This window comes from Arvicanthis niloticus, chromosome 21 (assembly GCF_011762505.2).
Source record: "Arvicanthis niloticus isolate mArvNil1 chromosome 21, mArvNil1.pat.X, whole genome shotgun sequence".
NCBI classification, from domain to species: Eukaryota; Metazoa; Chordata; class Mammalia; order Rodentia; family Muridae; genus Arvicanthis; species Arvicanthis niloticus.
Window position 1 is genome coordinate 50,420,938 of NC_047678.1, and position 18,199 is coordinate 50,439,136.

The 18,199-nt window shown below is 43.7% G+C and overlaps 1 protein-coding gene across 4 annotated transcripts in view; it reads left to right on the forward strand.

Annotated features, from left to right (window-relative positions):
* Positions 1 to 18,199, forward strand: part of Ptprm (protein tyrosine phosphatase receptor type M) — a 799,636-nt gene that overhangs the window by 695,792 nt on the left and 85,645 nt on the right. For all 4 annotated transcript variants that reach the window (XM_076917595.1, XM_076917597.1, XM_076917596.1 and 1 more), the window contains one exon: positions 12,203 to 12,290. In XM_076917595.1, coding sequence (XP_076773710.1) covers positions 12,203 to 12,290 — 88 coding nt within the window. The remainder of the gene's footprint in view (positions 1 to 12,202; positions 12,291 to 18,199) is intronic.

Below are 18,199 nucleotides of genomic sequence, written 5' to 3' on the forward strand. Positions count from 1 at the left end.
CTCTATTTTAATCCTTGCTTTGGAAATAAAAGTTAAAAAGTTAGACCATGAAGCCTCAAGCTTTTAATCTATTCTCCGTTTCCTTGAAACAAGATCAACCCCTCATTTAAAAACAAAGTTGCTGAATATAAACGCAACTTCTAGAGACTTCCTTTTAGCATCTCACTTGATTCAGTTAAAGTAACAGAATTGTGTCCTCAGATTGTAGTTCTGAAGAAGAAAGGACAAAAAGCACTGTACTGGGACATTACTCTCTCATATACAATGGTAATGTATTTAAAATTAGATAGGATATATGCATATATATTTCAATACAATATAGAAAATATACTTTACATATCATTTCACTGTTAATATGTACCACTATTTTTTGTATCTACTTTTATATACCCATGGACACTGACTACTCCCTCAAATGTGATGGCAATTCATCCAAAACTAGATAGGATATATGCATATGTAGTTTTTCAATACAATATAGAAAACTTGCTTTACATATCACCTCATATGTACCACAATATTTGTAGCTTTTCACATATCTGCGAGCACTTGGATTCTTTCTGCACAGTGGCCATTGTGAACAGCACTGCAGTGAACACAGAGTACAACAGTCCCTTTGATATGTTCATTTTATTTCTTTGGGCTTTCTATCCAATAATGGGATTACTATCATTGTCAAATAAACATAAAAGGCAAGGCAATACATGAACGCCCAGTATTATTTCTTGCTGTTTTGTTTTGAGACAAGGTTTATGTTACATCATTTAAGATATCCTTGAACCTGTTTTTCAATGTGTTTATGAATTCTTTGAGAATCTTGTGCAATGCATTTATCATATTCACCCACCCCTGCTCATCCCCACAACTCCTCTCAGATCCACCCCATCTCCACGCACCCCCAACTTAAATGTCCTCTCTGTTTTTTTTTTTTTTAACAAGTCATCAGATCCAGTTTGTGTTGCCCATAGACTCCTGGGCTACATACACCTTAAAGAAAGTAGACTTCATCCCCCAGAATCCCATCAACTCTCCATGACTCCTCAGTTGGGGGTAGAAGCTCAGGAACCACTCCCCACTCCATGCTGGGAGGTGACTGCCTTGACCTTGTAAGGCTACTGTGAGTTCATAAGTGCTCCGGTCCTGTGATGCTGAGAAGACACTGTTGGTCTTCCCTAACCTTGGCCTCTTAAAGACTTTCTGCCTGCCTCTTCTGTGCTGGACCCTGAACCCAGGGAAGGAGATGTAATATAGACGCCCCATTCGTGTCTGAGCACTCTGTCGACACTTACTCCCTGTGCTTTGACCAGCTGGACATTCCTGTGTTCAACTCTGTCCACAGAGGAACATCTCTGATAAGATCAGAATGCTGCTGCAATTTGTGGGTAAAGAGAAAGGAATTGAATGAACAGTTGCTACTCTGCCCACTTAACAAAATAAAAGGGGTGAGGTCACTCCTAGGGCTTGTAAGCTCCCCAACCTTGAATTCTTGGCCAGATTTCCAGTACCAAGCATGTGCTTCCTATGGGTCAGGATTTAGGATTAATTATGAAGTGACCGATTACCCCTATAACATTTATGTCACAGTAACGTGAAGCTTTCCAAGATAGAAGATAGATAGATGATAGATAGATAGATAGATAGATATCCTAATTAACAGTGGCCATATACTAATACTGGTAGTATCCCTCAAAGGTCTCAGGTGAATGCCCCATGTTGAGGGTGCTAAGTGCGGAGAGGCCAGGCATCTTCTCTTTAAGAGTCTTGGAGTGGTATAGATATTTGTACCTAGAATGCTCTGTGCATTTCCCTGAAAGTTCCAGAAGCTTCATGCATTATCTACTCCTTGGCTCTACAGCTACAGACTCTATGTGTTGTTTTCACCGATATCAACAGATTTTGTTTGCATGAGTGCTTACATGTGGAGGTCAGAGGTCCATGTCAAGTGTCTCCCTCAGCTTCTTCTCACTCACTTGTTCTTCTGAGACAGGGTCTCTCACTAGAACTGATGCTAACTTGCAAATCAGCTAAACTTGAAGACAGCAAGTTCCTCAGCACCCGGGTCGCAGACACATACCGCCAACCTGGTTTCACACAGACGCTAGAGATACAGACTCAAGGTCCTCCCACTCATGCAATGAGGATTCTCTCCAGCTGATTACCTGCTTTTAATACAGAGGGCAAACCTGTTTTAAAATATTATAGAAATCCTATCATGAAAATTGAAAAAACAGATGTGGTAAGTTGCTCTGGCTAAGAGTTTTTCAGAGCTGGAATGAAAATCTGAGTTTTCTGGTCTGGGGCCTCTCACCATTTCTGTGTCTCTCACAGCCTAAAAAGAGACTTCAGGCTCAGAGCCTGATGCTGGTGTTGTACCTATTCTGCCTGTGCCCGTCAGGCTCACACTTCTGTCTTGCTCAGCATCCCTTCCCCATCATCAACGATAGCTCAGTGTCAGGATTTGACAATTCAATAAAGGTGTCCGCAGTCTTCAACAAGGAAAGACACCTGGCTAAACTCATTCAAGGAAGATCTCATAATAATTTCCAGCTGCACTTTTCAGTAGAGTAGATATGGGCCAGCCAGAGACACAGCTCCACACTGAAACCTGCTAAAGAAGTGAATTAATAAGAATAGCCAGTGGACTTCCTACAGCAAACTGCGATGTAATTATTTTTTGCAAAACTGAAAAAGTACTTCTAAACTTCCCACATTTTAAACACGGGTCTTCTTTGTAAATTTTTGTCTTTAATCACCTCAGCTTTGGTATTACAGAAAGAGCATGGAACTGTGCCGAGAGATTTTATAAATTAATACATGTCAAAAGAGAGCCACAAATTGCATATTAAAGTTCCTTTTTCTGCTATACTTATTCATACCCAAGCCTGTCATCTCTTCAGATGCGTACTTTATCTTCTCAGTCCTGTTTGACAGAGCTCATGTGCACTCCGATTTCTAGGGTGAAAGCTTTTAAAAAGTCACAGCTTTCTAAGAAGTCACACTTAAAGGTGGGTGTTTGTTGAATATTTTGTTTTAGTTCCTAACAATTCAGCAAGCACCAAACAACTATCCCAGGAGCTGGAGTACAGCTTAGCAGTGTACATGCACTTAGCATGGTAAGTCAGTGGATTCAATGCCTACTGTCAGAAAGAAAAAGAAAAACCTCTTCTTGGCTCCTGTGTGTAGTGTAGAAGCAGTAAAGGAAAAAGGCAGAGCCACTGGAGAGGGTGGGGTGGAAGGAATCACCAGAGAGACAACAGAAGTCAGCAACAGAGTTGGCAAAGATGGCCCGTCATCAGAGTCTCAAGCTTTAACACCAGAGCAGTGGTTGGCAGCCTTGAGCACCTTCTGCATGCTGCACGTGTCATTCAGACAAACCTCAGGCCTCATAGCTGGGGCATCAATAAGGAGACTCCCAGGGCTGCAAATAGGAAAGTGCCAGGGAGCCTGAGATTTTCAAGGAGCTCACTGTGAAGTAAGTGTGCAAACCACAGGGCAGCAAACAGACTGGTTTAGAGGCTTCTGCAATAGTTCAATGAAAGAGAAATAAGGACTCGCTTTTCCAGCTGCTCTCAGGACAGGAGCAGCTGGTATTTTCCATGGATGCATCCATTTGCTCTCTGGCAGTTTCCAAGTTCCTTTCCCCAAGGAGGCACTTCTGGTCCTTCTGAAAGAACTGGGTACCTCTAGCACGGGCTCACTGACAAACAATTGTTTGGACTTTGGTGCAGAGAGGGAGGAAATTGCAGCTCCAGGAAGTGCTAATATCCCACACCATGGCACTATCTGTACCTCAGAGGAAATGAAAGCAGCCTTTCTGGAGTACAGGCAGTAATCCTGGGGGTAGGGCTGAAGCCCGGCACAACCTCCAGAAACTGCAAAACTCTGATTCTCTCCGATACCTTGCAAACAGAGCAGCCCTTTTCTTCATGCCTGTGCCTGGTGGCTCTGTGATATCACTGCTCCGACGACACCTCCCGATTACAGTGGCCTCCTGGGGGTTACCAGGGTAATTCCGTGAGGACAAGGGTAGACCCAAGTTCCAGAATCTCTGAAAGATGGATCAATCTCTCTGACATACAGCATAATTAAGAGAGAGGCAGGGACTGACCCAAACCTAACTGGAAAAAAATCATCTTCAACTTGACCATCACGTGACAGATATTCACACTGTTATAAATGTTTCCCTGTCCAGCCTCTCTATATCTGTCTTCACTCTGTAATAAGCAGAAGAGACTCTATCAAGGAAACCAGGGTTGTAGATGCAGCCTTCTGGGTGCTGAAAAGCCTCCATTGACAAGCCTTTAAAAAAAAAAAAAAAAAAAAAAAAAAAAAAAAAAAAAAAAAAAAAAAAAAAAAACCTTTAGGGATAGGTTCTAGCAAGCCAGGGCTCCCCATATTCTAAACTTAAAGTTTCCTCACAGGCTCAGGCAGCCAGAAAAGCCTCCACGTCTGAAGAAAGCACCCCAAAAAGGAGAGGCTCCACAGCATTGCAGAGAATCGAGGTCTTCCTTCTAAGCTGTCTTTTAAAGAAATGCAGGCCAAGAAAGCATTGGCCATCCCCACACTCTCGTCTCTGCCGTTAGGATTAGCCCCACCCTGGAGTTCACCCTAGTTCATAAAGCAGCTGCAGCACATCCCTTCTCCCCACCTTTGCCTCCATCCCTCATCTACTTAAGGAGCTTGTGTTAGCTTGTCAGTCAGTTGCTTTGCTTTGTTTTCTCTTTCCACATGATGGGTGTTTGCTTTGGCACACATGAGGAATATGTTCATCAATAGGAAGAGGTACCTGGTACAGGGATTCTGAACTGGGTGGGCACATGTGAACAGAAAGACCGAATGTGCTTTAACTATCCAAGGATATACTTCAAAGAGAACCATGACTTTGCTATGGAGTGTCACATGTCTTTCCGTCGTAGTGGCATTCACCAGCATAAAACACATGTCCTGAAGCCCAGCCCGATGCACAGGGCCTCATTCCACCCACTGATGCCCCATAGGTCTGCGTTAGGTTACAAAGCAATGTTGGATAAAGGACTAGTATTATCAAGATCACCCTCCTGACACTCCAAATAGAGAAAATCTGCACGGTTCCTAATTGTAACCTTTAAAAGGCCATTGGATTGCTAAGAGTTTAGCAATTTCATTGGAAAACACAATGGCTGTGCACATGTTGGTGGTGGTTTCTGCAGACAGCACAAATGGGTATAGATTCCCATCCTCACCCGTTTGTACCTCTTTTGCCCTTGAAGTGACCAATACTTTGATGGCTTTTGTCTGGGACATTGGAGAAGGACAGTGACCAGAGGCCACTGGAACCACTGAGCATGAACTTCCAGGCCCCTTTCCATCAGTGCTCTACTTTGTGGCCATTCAGGCAAAGTAAAAGGTCCCTGCTTGCTTTAGTGCTCCAGCAATAAATAGTTTATACGGATCTAATAAAATGCAATGCTTGGAAGAACCAGAGGAGAAATATGGGCAGAAAACAAAGAAAGTCCAGAGACTCTGCACGCCCCAGGGAGTTCATCTTCTTCCTTCCAGGGTGATGATTTCAATAGTTTTAATGCACAATTTTATTCATAAGAGAAAGGGAGGAAAAATTCGATTTCAGAAGCTTCTAAAACACTTGACCCCACACTGCCTGCAAACACTGTGTCATTCCGTACAGCCTTGACCCCCAGCCCTATTCCCTCTGTCAGCTTCTCTATTGAGTAGGGTTTTCCTCCTCTTCTTTTAATATCTGAGAGCTGCTGCTTTTTTTTTTTAACAGACTGCATCATTTTGGAGTAACGTGTTCTCTCGAGGTGGGCCACTGAGATGTGTAATTACACCCTGTGGAAAATGGTGGCGGTGTGAGGGGTGTGGGAGTAGGTTATTGAATCACAAAAACACGTTCCCCTATTCAGAAAAAAAAAATGACAGTGTGCAGGATGTCCAATTTCCTTCTGCTCCGTGACCATGGAGAGCACCGCATCTTAAAGCAGAGAAGTCATTGGTATTCACTGGAGCCTGCCTGCCTCGCTTTTATTGTTTCGGAAACTTATTACTCTTTCAGAGCAGTTCCCAGGCTTGCTGCCTTTTCTTGGTATATATGAGCTAAGGTAGTCAGAGGAAACACTTTAATTACATTTTAAGTAGAATAAAAGCATAAGTATATTTATGAAAATTCTAACAGAAGGTGCAGTGAGACCATTAACTTAAATCCCCAAAATGCATAAAGTCGGTTTTTTTTCATAATAAAAAAAATTAAATCCATAGTTAGTACATTGAATTGTACCTGCATATTAAAAACCTGCCCTAAACACAAGACTGCTTCACTGTGCGTGTTTTAGTTGGGACTCCTCCTGTAATAAAACGTGTCCTGGGATGTGAGGTGACACTGTCTGTCTCCTAGGCTTCTCCTCAAGTTGTTCCAATAATGTAAGTCAACCATCAAAGAATCATCTGCACATTGTCCCCCCAGATGTCCCTTCTGTCCTCTCTCATTGGCCCATTTCCCCCAGATCACCTGTGCTCTGATTAAATTTGATTTTAATGAACTTGCAAATAATTTTCTCACTTGAAAACCATGAGGTAAAAGATGGAGGAGGAATTGAGAGCTGCACATAAACTTGACCATGACAGAGACATCTAAGGAGAGGAGAGGCCAAGTTTTCCCTGAACCAGACTGAGTCCTTTGAGGGGTCTCTGCTTTGGAGGATTGTAACCTTGGGTGTTGGCTATTCAATGGTTTGATAAGACTACTCAAAATAACCAGCTAAAAAGATATACAACATGAACTATGGAGCATTTCCTCCCAAGAATATTGGTTCAAGGTTGAATTCTAATCAAAGCTTTCATCTGTGTCACTTTAAAGAAAGCTGTGTAACTTTGACCTCTTAAAAGATAAAAAGGATAACTTAGAAACCTTTTGTTCTTGCCCAGAGAAAAGGGTACATGATATAAGTTTTATAAAGCAAGTCTAGTTTACTAAGAGATACTTCAAAGCCAACACTAGGCAGAAATGAATGTAATCAATCTCTTGACTAGCAATCTATGGACAATCAATCGATTGACTCCCCCAGAGGAGTGTCCCAGGTCCTTGATATCCTGCTCTGTACTCTGCTTGCCAGTAAAATTTACTGATAACAACCCACCTCATCGTGCACAAACACAAAGCAAAACTAAACAAAAAGAAATTGTTGGGAGCCGACTTTTAGCAGAAAGTGGCTAGATTATCTTTGCAGCCATCTGGAACCATATACCCTGATAAGAGATTTGGTTTTCAACAGCCTACAACAGCTGAAGCACACTCTGATATCCCACATATTTTGTGTTGCTGTTTACTGCCCCCAGCTGCAAGGCGCACGTGGTTGCCATGCCTGCAAGGCATTGCAGTACACGTGCTATCCAGGCCATATATGCCTGTAAGGCACCGTGGTATCCAAGCCTGCAAGGCACACGGTGCACGTGCTGTCCATGCTATAGACGCCTGTAAGGCTTACGTCATCAACACCTGCAAGGCACGTGGCAAAAGCATATAAATACCTCAGAATTCCCTTCAATAAAGGAGACTTGAGACTTGAGACTTGAGACTTGAGACTTGAGACTCAATACTCAATAAGAGAGACTTGGTAAGAGACTTGATCACACCCTGTCTTGTCTCCATTCTTTGCGTCTCCTGCCCCAAGAGCCCCACTCTCTCTCTTGACCAGAGCACTTAGCCCAAAAGCGTTGAGGAAGAATAAAGGCCACAACAAGAAATGGATTCCTAGCATTGTCAGAAGCCTGGTCCCTCAGAGGAAGAAAGAATGAATGAAAAGCATCTGCTAAGTATGCGATTGCAGACGTCTGTGAGGCCTGGTTACAGACTACATGCAAAGCGGCGTACAGCGCTAATGGCCTATGTTCTTGTCTTCACTGTTATTCTTCTCTAAGAATCTAAAACAGAGAGAGCCACAGGTGCCATGTGATGAGTAATCTTCACTGTCAACTTGACTGAGTTTACAGTCACCTCGGAGACTTGCAAGTCCTATCCAGAAAGCATTAAGGAGGTAGAGAGACCCACCCTGATCATAGCTGGCACCATTTCTTGGGCTGAGGACAAAATAAAACAATGAGAATGTCAAATGTCGGTGTTCCTCTGCCTTAAGCTCCTGCTACCATGACATCCACCCAAGTGGAAGGCAAGCAACCATGTCTGAACCCTTTGAAACCAAGCCAAAATATTCCTTCCTCCGTTAAGCCGTTCCTGTCAGACATACTAAGTTGAGGAAATGAAAACTGTAAGTAGCACAGGCTCTGAATGTAGGGACCCATGTGTGAGGCTATGGTTCCTCGGAGCACACAGCAGCGTTGAGACTGTAGCTAGCTCAACATGCTAACTTAAAATCTACACTTAGCTTTGGCACTGCTTTAGGTTCTAGGCATGTGAAGAAATATGAAACCTAAAAGTAAATGCATTGTCCCCTTAGCAAAAGTCAGCAAAAGCCACTACAGCCAATTCTGGAAGTTCTCACCTCCTCCCGCAGCCCCCACGTATGTGCATTTCCAAGCCAATGATAAAAAGAGAGATGTAAATGGTGTCTTTTCATAGAGCGTTTGCCTGTAAGATTAGATAGAGTAGGCCAGTTGCTGGAAGTCCAAGATGCAATCACTGCTTCCTGTGAAGAGTCATCAAGTGATGGCATAGGGGTGACAGCCATCCCGTCTTCTTGTAACACCCTCGGTTTGTTGTTCATCTGTCAGAAAATACTTCTCTCCACATAGAATGGCTCCCACGTTCCCAGCATAGGCAGCTGTGTGACTCAAGACGAAATCTCCACCTCATCTATCATGTGAGAAAATGCCTGTTTTGTAACAGTAGGCAACAATAGAAGAAACCTTACTTGATATAGCTTTAAATTTTTATTACTTTTAAATCTATTTCTGTTTCAGGTGTGTATGTGGGTGGGTACATACACATGACAGCCCATGTGTAGAAATGAAAGGACAACTTGTTAGGGTAGGTCCTCCTCTCCCACAGTGTGGGTCCTGGGAATCAAACTCAGGTCTGTAGACTGGGCTTCAAGCACCTTTATCTGCTGAGCCATCTTGCTGACCCTTTAACATTTTCCTCACTAGATGCAAGGAGATACAAACTAGGTATGGAAATTAGCCATGTACTTTTAGGTAGAAATAGTACTTTCCCTTTAAAGTCAGTGGCAGAGCAAGAGGGTTCAGGAAGCACGGGGGATAAGAGAAGACACTGATTGCCCCACCTTGATCCCATGAGGCTCCATGGAGACTATGAACTCATTCATCTTGAGTCTCCAGCTCAATGGTTCTCAACCTTCCTAAAGCTATGACCCTTTAATACAGCTCCTCATGTTGTGGGACCCCTATAAAGTTATTTTCATTACTGCTTTATAACTGTTATTTTGCTGCTGTTACAAATTGTAATGTAAATATTTCTAGAGATAACGGTTTGCCAAAAGGGTCCTGACAAGTTGAGAACCACTGCACTGATGCCCACCTTAGTAAGAGCTCGGGATATCAGCTCAGGAGCCCCATCTAATCAAAACAATCTGGAAACCAGGGTGCTGAAAAGGGATGAGATCGATTATTTTCCCATTTGCTGATTGGTATCTCGAGTCACCAATTAAATGAAAACGATGGGGTCACAATAACTGTTTGTAAGTATAGGGGCTCTCGGAAGTCCTGTGATTGCCACACACCGTAGACACAGCTGCTGAATGAGCACCAGACCCTGTGGGAGGAGCCTCTGCCTCTCAGGAGTGGGGTAGGTTGTCTGTGCCACTGTCACCCCGTAAAATGCAGCAGGAATTCACCAGAATATGTCAGAGTCTCCCTCAACGTCAGTTGTCTTCTCTCGTCTTTCTACAGAATAAAAAAGAAAAGAATAAAAAAAGACTATTTTAGATGCAGAGAAAAGGCAGGGAGAATTGAAATTGGTAATTAAATCATGACAAACTCAAGGTAGAAGTACATTGTTAGAAGTCAAATAATAGTTATTACTCAAACTGTGAAATAATTGTCATTCGTAGGATAACAAAGACACTTCTCAGAACAAGAACAGTTGACTTTAAAAGACCCTAGAGCTATTTTTAAATGTGTCGGAGGGCAGAGCCGAGTTAACGTGCTGCAGCTTGGTACGGGTTACCTGTTTATGGTCTCCAGGTTATATAGTGGTCGTTCTCCAGATGAAATTACCCGATGAGTTTTCAACTGTACTTTCGTTGTGTCAATTTTTTAATAACTTTAAAATATTTTATATATCTTATGTCCCCAGGATATATAAGCCAATAGTGTGTGGCTGTTGCTTTATTTGTTTATACACACTCTCTAGTCTTTGCCTTTTTAATTTTATTTTTATTTTATATGTCTGAGTGTTTTGTATGTGTGTATGTATGTACCTACAGAAGCCAGAAAAAGCATCTGACTCACTACTACTTGGGTTATAGATGATTGTGAACTCCTATGTGGCTGCTTGGAGCCAAACCCAGGTCCTCTCCAAGAGCAGCAAGTGTTCTTGCCCACTGATTGATCTCTCCAGCCCTCCCCTACATTTTAAAATTTACAATTATAAGTATATTTTAAATTTTTACTCTAAAAGTAGCATGTCTTTTATGACCATGGCTAAGGGACCTTAGATGGAGGTGAGAGATTCATGCTCAGTCCCTGTGTTGGTAGCATGGTCCTTCGGGTCCTGAATGCTATGAAGTAGTGGCTGTTGCTGGTTTGTGCCATGGGTATGCTGATGACAAGGTTTAAAGTCCATGGGTTGGACAGAGCAGTGGTCAGGCTTTTCCCCTGCTTATTAGTTGTGAAGACTCATCTGAGTCAGAGAAATAAGACCTGACATGATATAGAAAGCAGGGGTGTCACAGATTGTGTCTGGATGAAGTCTGTGATATGTGCACAGGTGGCTCTGTGCTCGGGTATCATCTGCTTCTCATCAGTCCATGGGTTGGAACTTTGGTCTATACTATGCTCGTGTTTCATTTCAAGATGGAATCTTTAAGAACCAGAACCTGCTGACAAGTTCTTAGGTCAGCTGGGGGTGGCCCTCTGAAGGAGTTGTGGAATCCGAGTCTCTCAGCTTCCATGTGTTCTACTCTATCCCTGACCCCCATGAGTTACTAACATAGTGCCATCTACCACCAGTGGCCAAACAGACAGGGCTACCTAATCTGGCTGTGAATTAACGGGCCTGTTGTCTTCATAATCTGCTTCTAGAACATCATACATATTATGGAAAATGGACTAATACAGACAGGTTTCCAAAGCCTTGAATAGTTTTTTATATCAAAGCAAATGCATACTATAACAAAGCAGTGCAGCCCTTCATTCACCCAGGAAATATTTATTGAATGCAAGCTATGAGGGACTAAGCTTGCTGTCTCATGCAATCCCCTCTCTCAGATTCCAGCCCAATGACAGACAAGCAGAGACTGTACTGAGCACTGTTTACTGTGCACACAATCCCGATGCTGTATACCAGGCAGACAAGCCTGCACCTGCTCGAGCCCTGGCTCAGCAGTGCTGGGGGTGAGTTTGCCTGGCATCCATGACACTGACAAGAAACAAGCTTTACTCAATGCCCATGTTACCTACCACACGCTGCCTGTAACTTCTGTATAGCGATGACTATACAAGGGCGCCATAGGCACTAGAGTGGGAGTAAAAGCCCACCCAGATCAGTCTTGTCACTTGTCCACTGGCAGCAAAAGGTATTTTCATTATAAATGGGACAGGAAAACCTAAGCCCCCAGGCACAATACATCCAGACAAAATGCAGAGTATATTGCAGGATCGTAATCCTGATGTCACAAAGCTTTGACTTTCCCATTCTGGCCCAAAATAACATTCCTCTGGTTATTTATTGGGGGGGTGGGGGAAGAAGTATGTCTTAAAAGAGTATGGTAACTTGTAATATAATGAAGAAACTTGAGGAAATGTTGGCTTTTTTTTTCTCCTTCAAATATTCCAGTAGGGCATTATTTAAATAAATTGTAGGTTTTTCTCTCTATCCCCTACCTCTGTGTGATACAAGTCAATGCAAACCAAAGCTTGGTGAAAGCCAAATAAAATAATCTCCAAGTAAGACAGCTTCATTCTCCCTACTACTGCCAGCCCACATTTGAAGGATTCCACCCCCATCAAGACCCCTCTGTTCACTACATCAAACAGCTATGCTTAGTGTCACTTTCTCTGTCTCTTCCAGAGCTTCTTTGAAGGACAGTCTGCACCCTGGGACTCCGCTAAGAAAGAGGAGAACAGAATGAAGAATAGATACGGAAACATCATTGCATGTAAGCGGTAGTGGCGGTGGTGTGTCCCCAGCAGGGCAGGCTCCTGGGCTCGTGCAGTGAGAATTTACCATGCAATGCCTGCCTTAGTATTTCCTGCAAGAGCTAGTGTCAAGGCCTGTGCTAAGTGAAGGAAAACTCATCTGTAACCCCCAACCACCTCAGTGCATCCTCCCCGGGGGCCTGGTTTTACTTTTAGATAAAGGGTCTGTGGAACACAGGTAATGTCACAAAGCAGAGGAAGAAAATGCATTTTGGAAGGAGCAAACATCGTAGACTTTAATGTTCCCCAACTGCTGCATGAGAATGCATAGAAGTAATGGCTTGGCTCACAGCAGGCTTCATGCGCAGAGCTCGGCACACTTTAGTGCATTAATCCTCCGGACACTGGGTTAGGTAGGTCAGTAATAGCCCCATTTTAAGGGCAGGAAAGCGAAACTCAGAAGTTAAATGATAGTCTCCGTATCACAATACTCATTAGCAAAGGGGCCAGGATTACATCTCAGAAATTCCCAGCGCCTGTGAAACCGAACACTACCATCCATAATGCCTCAGACAGCTTTTAAATCGAGCCCAACCTCATTAATGTTCCGTAACCATGCTGAGGCTCGGAGCAGATTGATGAGCCTCCTTCTCCCAGGGCTCAGACCATCCATCCTCTGCATTCAACTGCTCCAAGTCATACAAGACGGCATCAAGGTGCCGATGGGCCCACGGTGGTTGCCTAACAAAGTTCAGGCTATTGATGAAGGAGCAGAAACCAGCAATAGCATGTAGCTGGGCCGGGGAGCGTCTCGCTCATCACATGTCGTTACTTAGAAACAAACAAACTTGGAAGGCACAGGAATTTCAAGGGAGCTGTGTATTCGCTTTATTGATTGTAAAAGTGCAGCTACATTCTGCTTGCCTGCCGGAGCATTCCTTGGCTTGACAGTACAGTTGCTATGGTCGTGACACCCCGACATTCCCTGTGCTCTTGGAAATGTTCTGATCCATTCAAGTCCCAGGTTGCTAAGTACTTGGAATGTGGCTGTCATGACTTAGAAACTGATTTAAAAAAAAAAAAAAAAAAAAAAACAAAAAAAAAAAAAAACTTTTGTTTTCCTCTCATTATTTTGAATTTAAATAGCACACGAGACTAGTGGCTATCATATTGGACAGTTGTTTCTGTTACTTTTCTGTTCCCATGACAAAACACCGTGACCAAGGCAACTAATAAAAGAAGCATTTAATTTGGAGCTCACAGTTCAAGAGGGCTAGAATCCATGACCATCATGGCAGGAAGCATGGTAGCAAGCAGGCAGACAGGACACTGAAGCAGTAGCTGAGAGCTTGTATCCTTATCAGCAAGTAGAATGCAAGAGAAAAAGAGAGAAACCAGAAAGAGAGAAACCTTATCAGCAAGTAGAATGCAAGAGAAAAAGAGAGAAACCAGAAAGAGAGAAAAGCATGGGCTTTTGAAACCTCAAAATTCAACCCCAATGTCACACCTCCTCCAACAAGATTAATCCTTCCCAAATGGTTCAAGCAACTGGGGAACAAGTATCAAACACAGAGCCTATGGGGGTCATTCTCCTTCAGACCACTACAGGAGTACATACTGTCGACATGTTTCATACAAAGAAAAGAGTAGGGCTTACACAGAACATGCAGGGTTCCAGCCAAGCCTTGCTTTCCCTTTGGCTACCAATAACAAAAACCTGCTGGTTTTTCAAGGGTATAAATGTTGTGTCCGTGTGCTTCACTGGCTGGTTTTTAAAAACTCGCCATGGTTGCTTAAGGGCTTGTGGCTGTACCATTGTCACAGGCAGGCAGTGTGTCCTGAGGTCTAGAGTTGATGAAATATGTTGGTGCTCTGGGACACTTTATCAGGATTAAATGAGGAAACTGCAAAGATGGTAACACCAGCTCTTGTCCCTGCCCAAGACAGAGCGAGCAAGCACTTGAAGGCCATGTTAAAAGGAGTTTGGTGCAGCAAACTCCAAGCTTGCTTCCCCATGAAGTTTGGTTTAATACTTACGCTGTAGATTACTTGGGAGGGTCTGTGCACATGCATGTTTGAGTACATATATGTGTTGAGGTGGGTGTGCATGTACACAGAAGAAAAGGGGAACTTGAGAATCCTAGTCTATACCTCTCTGCCATATTCCCTAAAAACACAATCTGTCACTGAACTTGGAGCTGGGCTGGTGGCCAGAAAGCTGCAGCCATTGTCCTGTCTCTCCCCTCCATAACACTAAGATGATGTGTAAGTCACAGCCATATCTGGGTTTTTAGGCAGGTCTTGGGGATTTGAACATCAGGCAGTCTTACTGAGTTGTCTCACCTCCTGAGAAATACTCTCAAATGCTTTACAGAGTGCATACAGGGTGGACGTGAGGCATAAATGAAATAAATTCACCTGTGGGCTTGGGTCTCTTCCCATACACACACACACACACACACACACACACACACACACAGTAATCTAGAACTCCCAAAACACCTATTCCTGGTTCCAAGCACTTGCGACTGGGGATGTGTAACCTGTAAAAGCTAGCATTTATTACATTGCACACCATTAAACAATTTTCACACACTTGTTTACTCTCTGCAAGGACACTATGAGATAGGTACATGCACCTGTGTGTGTGTGTGTGTGTGTGTGTGTGTGTCTGTCTGTCTGTCTGTCTGTCTGTCTGTGTCTGTATATGTATATGTGTGTCAGTCTGTGACTTTGTATATGTGTGTGTATGTGTGTGCATGTACACACAAGCATGTGTATATACCACTCACATGGCTTGTGTCTGAGGAAGCCAGAAGAAGGCATGGGATCCCCTGGCACTGGAGTTACAGATGGTCATGGACAGCCACATGGGTGCTGGGAATCAGACCTGGGTCCTCTGGAAGAGCAGCCAGTGCTCTTCACCTCTGAGTCTCTCTCCAGCCCAAGAGATACTTAATATGTTACATGTCTATTTTTAAAGCCATACAAGTGGGGCGAAGGTGAGTGACATGGTAGGAGGACTGGATATGGCCTGTGTCATGGAGGATGCGCTCAGAAGTAGACAGAGTTATATCTTGCTGACACCATGGATTTCCAGTCTGAGAGCCAGACCAGCCAAGGCAGGCAGGAAATGCTCGAGCTCAGGCTGTCAGGTGGGAACTACATTGCAGAAGCCCTGCTGGGACCTGAGGGGAGGATAGAGGGAGAAGACACATGGTCAGAAAATACCCTGTAGGAAGATCAGGAGAGCATAGGACTTGGGATTAGGAGACAGAATCAGAGGACTGTGCTTTTAGCTGAATGTCCCTGAGTAAGTCATGAACCTACTTAATGTCATAATTTTCTGAGAGCATTACATGTTATAGAAGTGAACCTAATGCTCCAATGACATCACTGTTCCCTGTGGCAAGTGAAGGTTCATTTTCTTTATCATCACTTTTGTATTATTCTTCTGTAGCTTACAAAAATCATAGCATCATTTAAAATCAAACCATGAAAAACTGAGCAAATCAGTATTGTGGAGCATGGGCTTCAGACAATTTCCTCAGGTAAACACAGTGCCACCCTGCCCCTTACTGGCCACCATCACTGTGGCCAGCTCTGCACAGGCTGAGCTATGGCACACATCTCTGTGTGACATGGCTGCCTGCGGCCTTGCATGTTGCATTTTCTAACTTCTGGGTGCCATCAATTCTAGCTCCTCTTCGTTCTCTCTCAGCATTTCCACTGGACTGCCTTGCTTATGTGCCTTTCCAGGAATGATGTCACGCAGAAACTTCCCTGCTCCAGCCACACCATCCAGTCTCCTGCCTTCTGTCTCTCCACAGCACCCAGATGCCTCTCTCAATGCGCAGCTTCAGCTTCTCCCACCACACAGCTTCTCCCACCTCACAGCTTCTCCCACTGCACAACTTCTCCCACTGTACATCTTCTTCTACCACACAGCTTCTCCCACTGCATAGTTTCTCCCTCCACACAGCTTCTCCCACCTCACAGCTTCTCTCTCTACACAGCTTCTCCCACCGCATAGCTTCTTTCCTTCTAGTTTGCTACATTTTCTAAAATCTTTCTAGATTTGTCTGCTCATAACTCATTATTTATATAAGCATATTTTATATGACTGTGTATCTGTGTATCATATAATTACTCTCTAACATGTATATAAACCATGTAATTCTCTACAGAGTTCTGGCTTGGAATACCCTGAGATATTGATCACTTAAATAACCTGCCAGTTACTAATGCTCCTTAACTATAACATCCTGATCCTTAGTACATAGTGATGTACTCTATGTAAATAGGGTGATCTCAATACCATACAACCATGAGGAAAAAACACTGCCTTTGTCATAAGCAATAGAAGTGCCTGACAACAGCCTCTTCCCCATATCTGTGTGAGACCATGTGATTTGAGAGCTGGGTCACTGGGGAGGGCACCCATGAATGAGTTCCCTAAGCCATTTTTGTGAATCCATTAAAGAGTATTTTTAGTAGTCTGAGTAGTGCCACCTAGAAAGTGCCTCATTAACGTGAGTGTGCCAGTGCATGTATGTAGATGTGTGGGTACATGCGGACATGCGTGCATGCATGAGAATAAGTCTTACCTATTGTGGAAGATGTGCAAATATTTGAAAAATTGAGGAAAGAGTAAGAGTCCTTTTCTAATCTAATCTAATCTAGCCACATGTATGTCCATGTGTGTATAATGCTTATATCCTTAGTAGGCATAGAAGGTGGTTGGCATTTTGCATCCCTAAAGATTTATATAAAGGCTAGTTCCCCTTACTGAGATGTGTGCCTCCCAGAGCTTAGGCATTGGGGACAGCCCCTCCCCCTGGAGTGAGGAATTGTGGGATTCCGTGTGCACACCACAGATATTCTCAGCGGTGCTTTCCAGAGAACATAAAAAAGAGCTTGTAATGATCACACTCATTGTTTTGCAACAGTGTTTGCATATAAAATGGTGTTAACGGCACTTCAAAACTGTTTATGGGCTTTGCTCTTAAGTAAGTTAAACTTTTCCTTTATTTACACTATAAATTTGCTGAGCCAGCCCTTTACAAATCGAAGCTAGCATTCTGTCCGCCATTACCACCACCGCCACACACAGATTCAGGCCCTCTAATCCTCTCAACGATTCCCGGTTATAATTAACTCCAAGCAAAGATAAACACCAAATCTCCCAGCTAACGAGGCAGCCCCTCTGCAGCTGCTCCCCATTATGGGACACTGATAGTGTAGAGAACTAGCCAGACTCCATAGGCACTTCCCAGGCAGTCTCTCTCTCTCTCTCTCTCTCTCTCTCTCTCTCTCTCTCTCTCTCTCTCTCTCTCTCTCTCTCTCTCTCTTTCTTTCTTCTTTCTTGCCATTTATTCAGCACACACATATTTAACCACCGAGTGCCTGGTCCTGAGCCAAGCTGAAATCCCTCCTTCCACATACATTTACCAAATGCTTCCTAGAAGCAGGATACTGTTGTAGATGTCAGAGAGCACACAGGGAACTAGAGAGGATGGTGGTAAAGCTGCCAAGCAGACTGAGCAGCCACTGTGGAGAGATGCTAGAACCAGAAAACAGAGCGAGGAGGATGATGGTGTGGGGTTCGAGCTTCAGTTTTTAGAATGTGGTCCAGGAGGATCTTCTGGGAGGCACAATGCAAGCCAGAACTTGAAGCAGAGGATGAAGTATCCATTGTGGGCAGTGAATGCCAGATGAGGGCAGGAGGCCAGTGTGGCCAGAGCAGAGAGGAGGAAGGGAAATTTCAGGCATGAGAAACTGAGCTAACAACGGCAACAAACCTGACAGGGTCTCTATCCTCTTGAACCCAACAATCACAGGGTAGAAATTGGGGGAGCCATGGAAGAAATTAAATGATTATATCTGATTGCCCAAAGGAGCAGGATATACTTTAAGGGCATATCCTGTG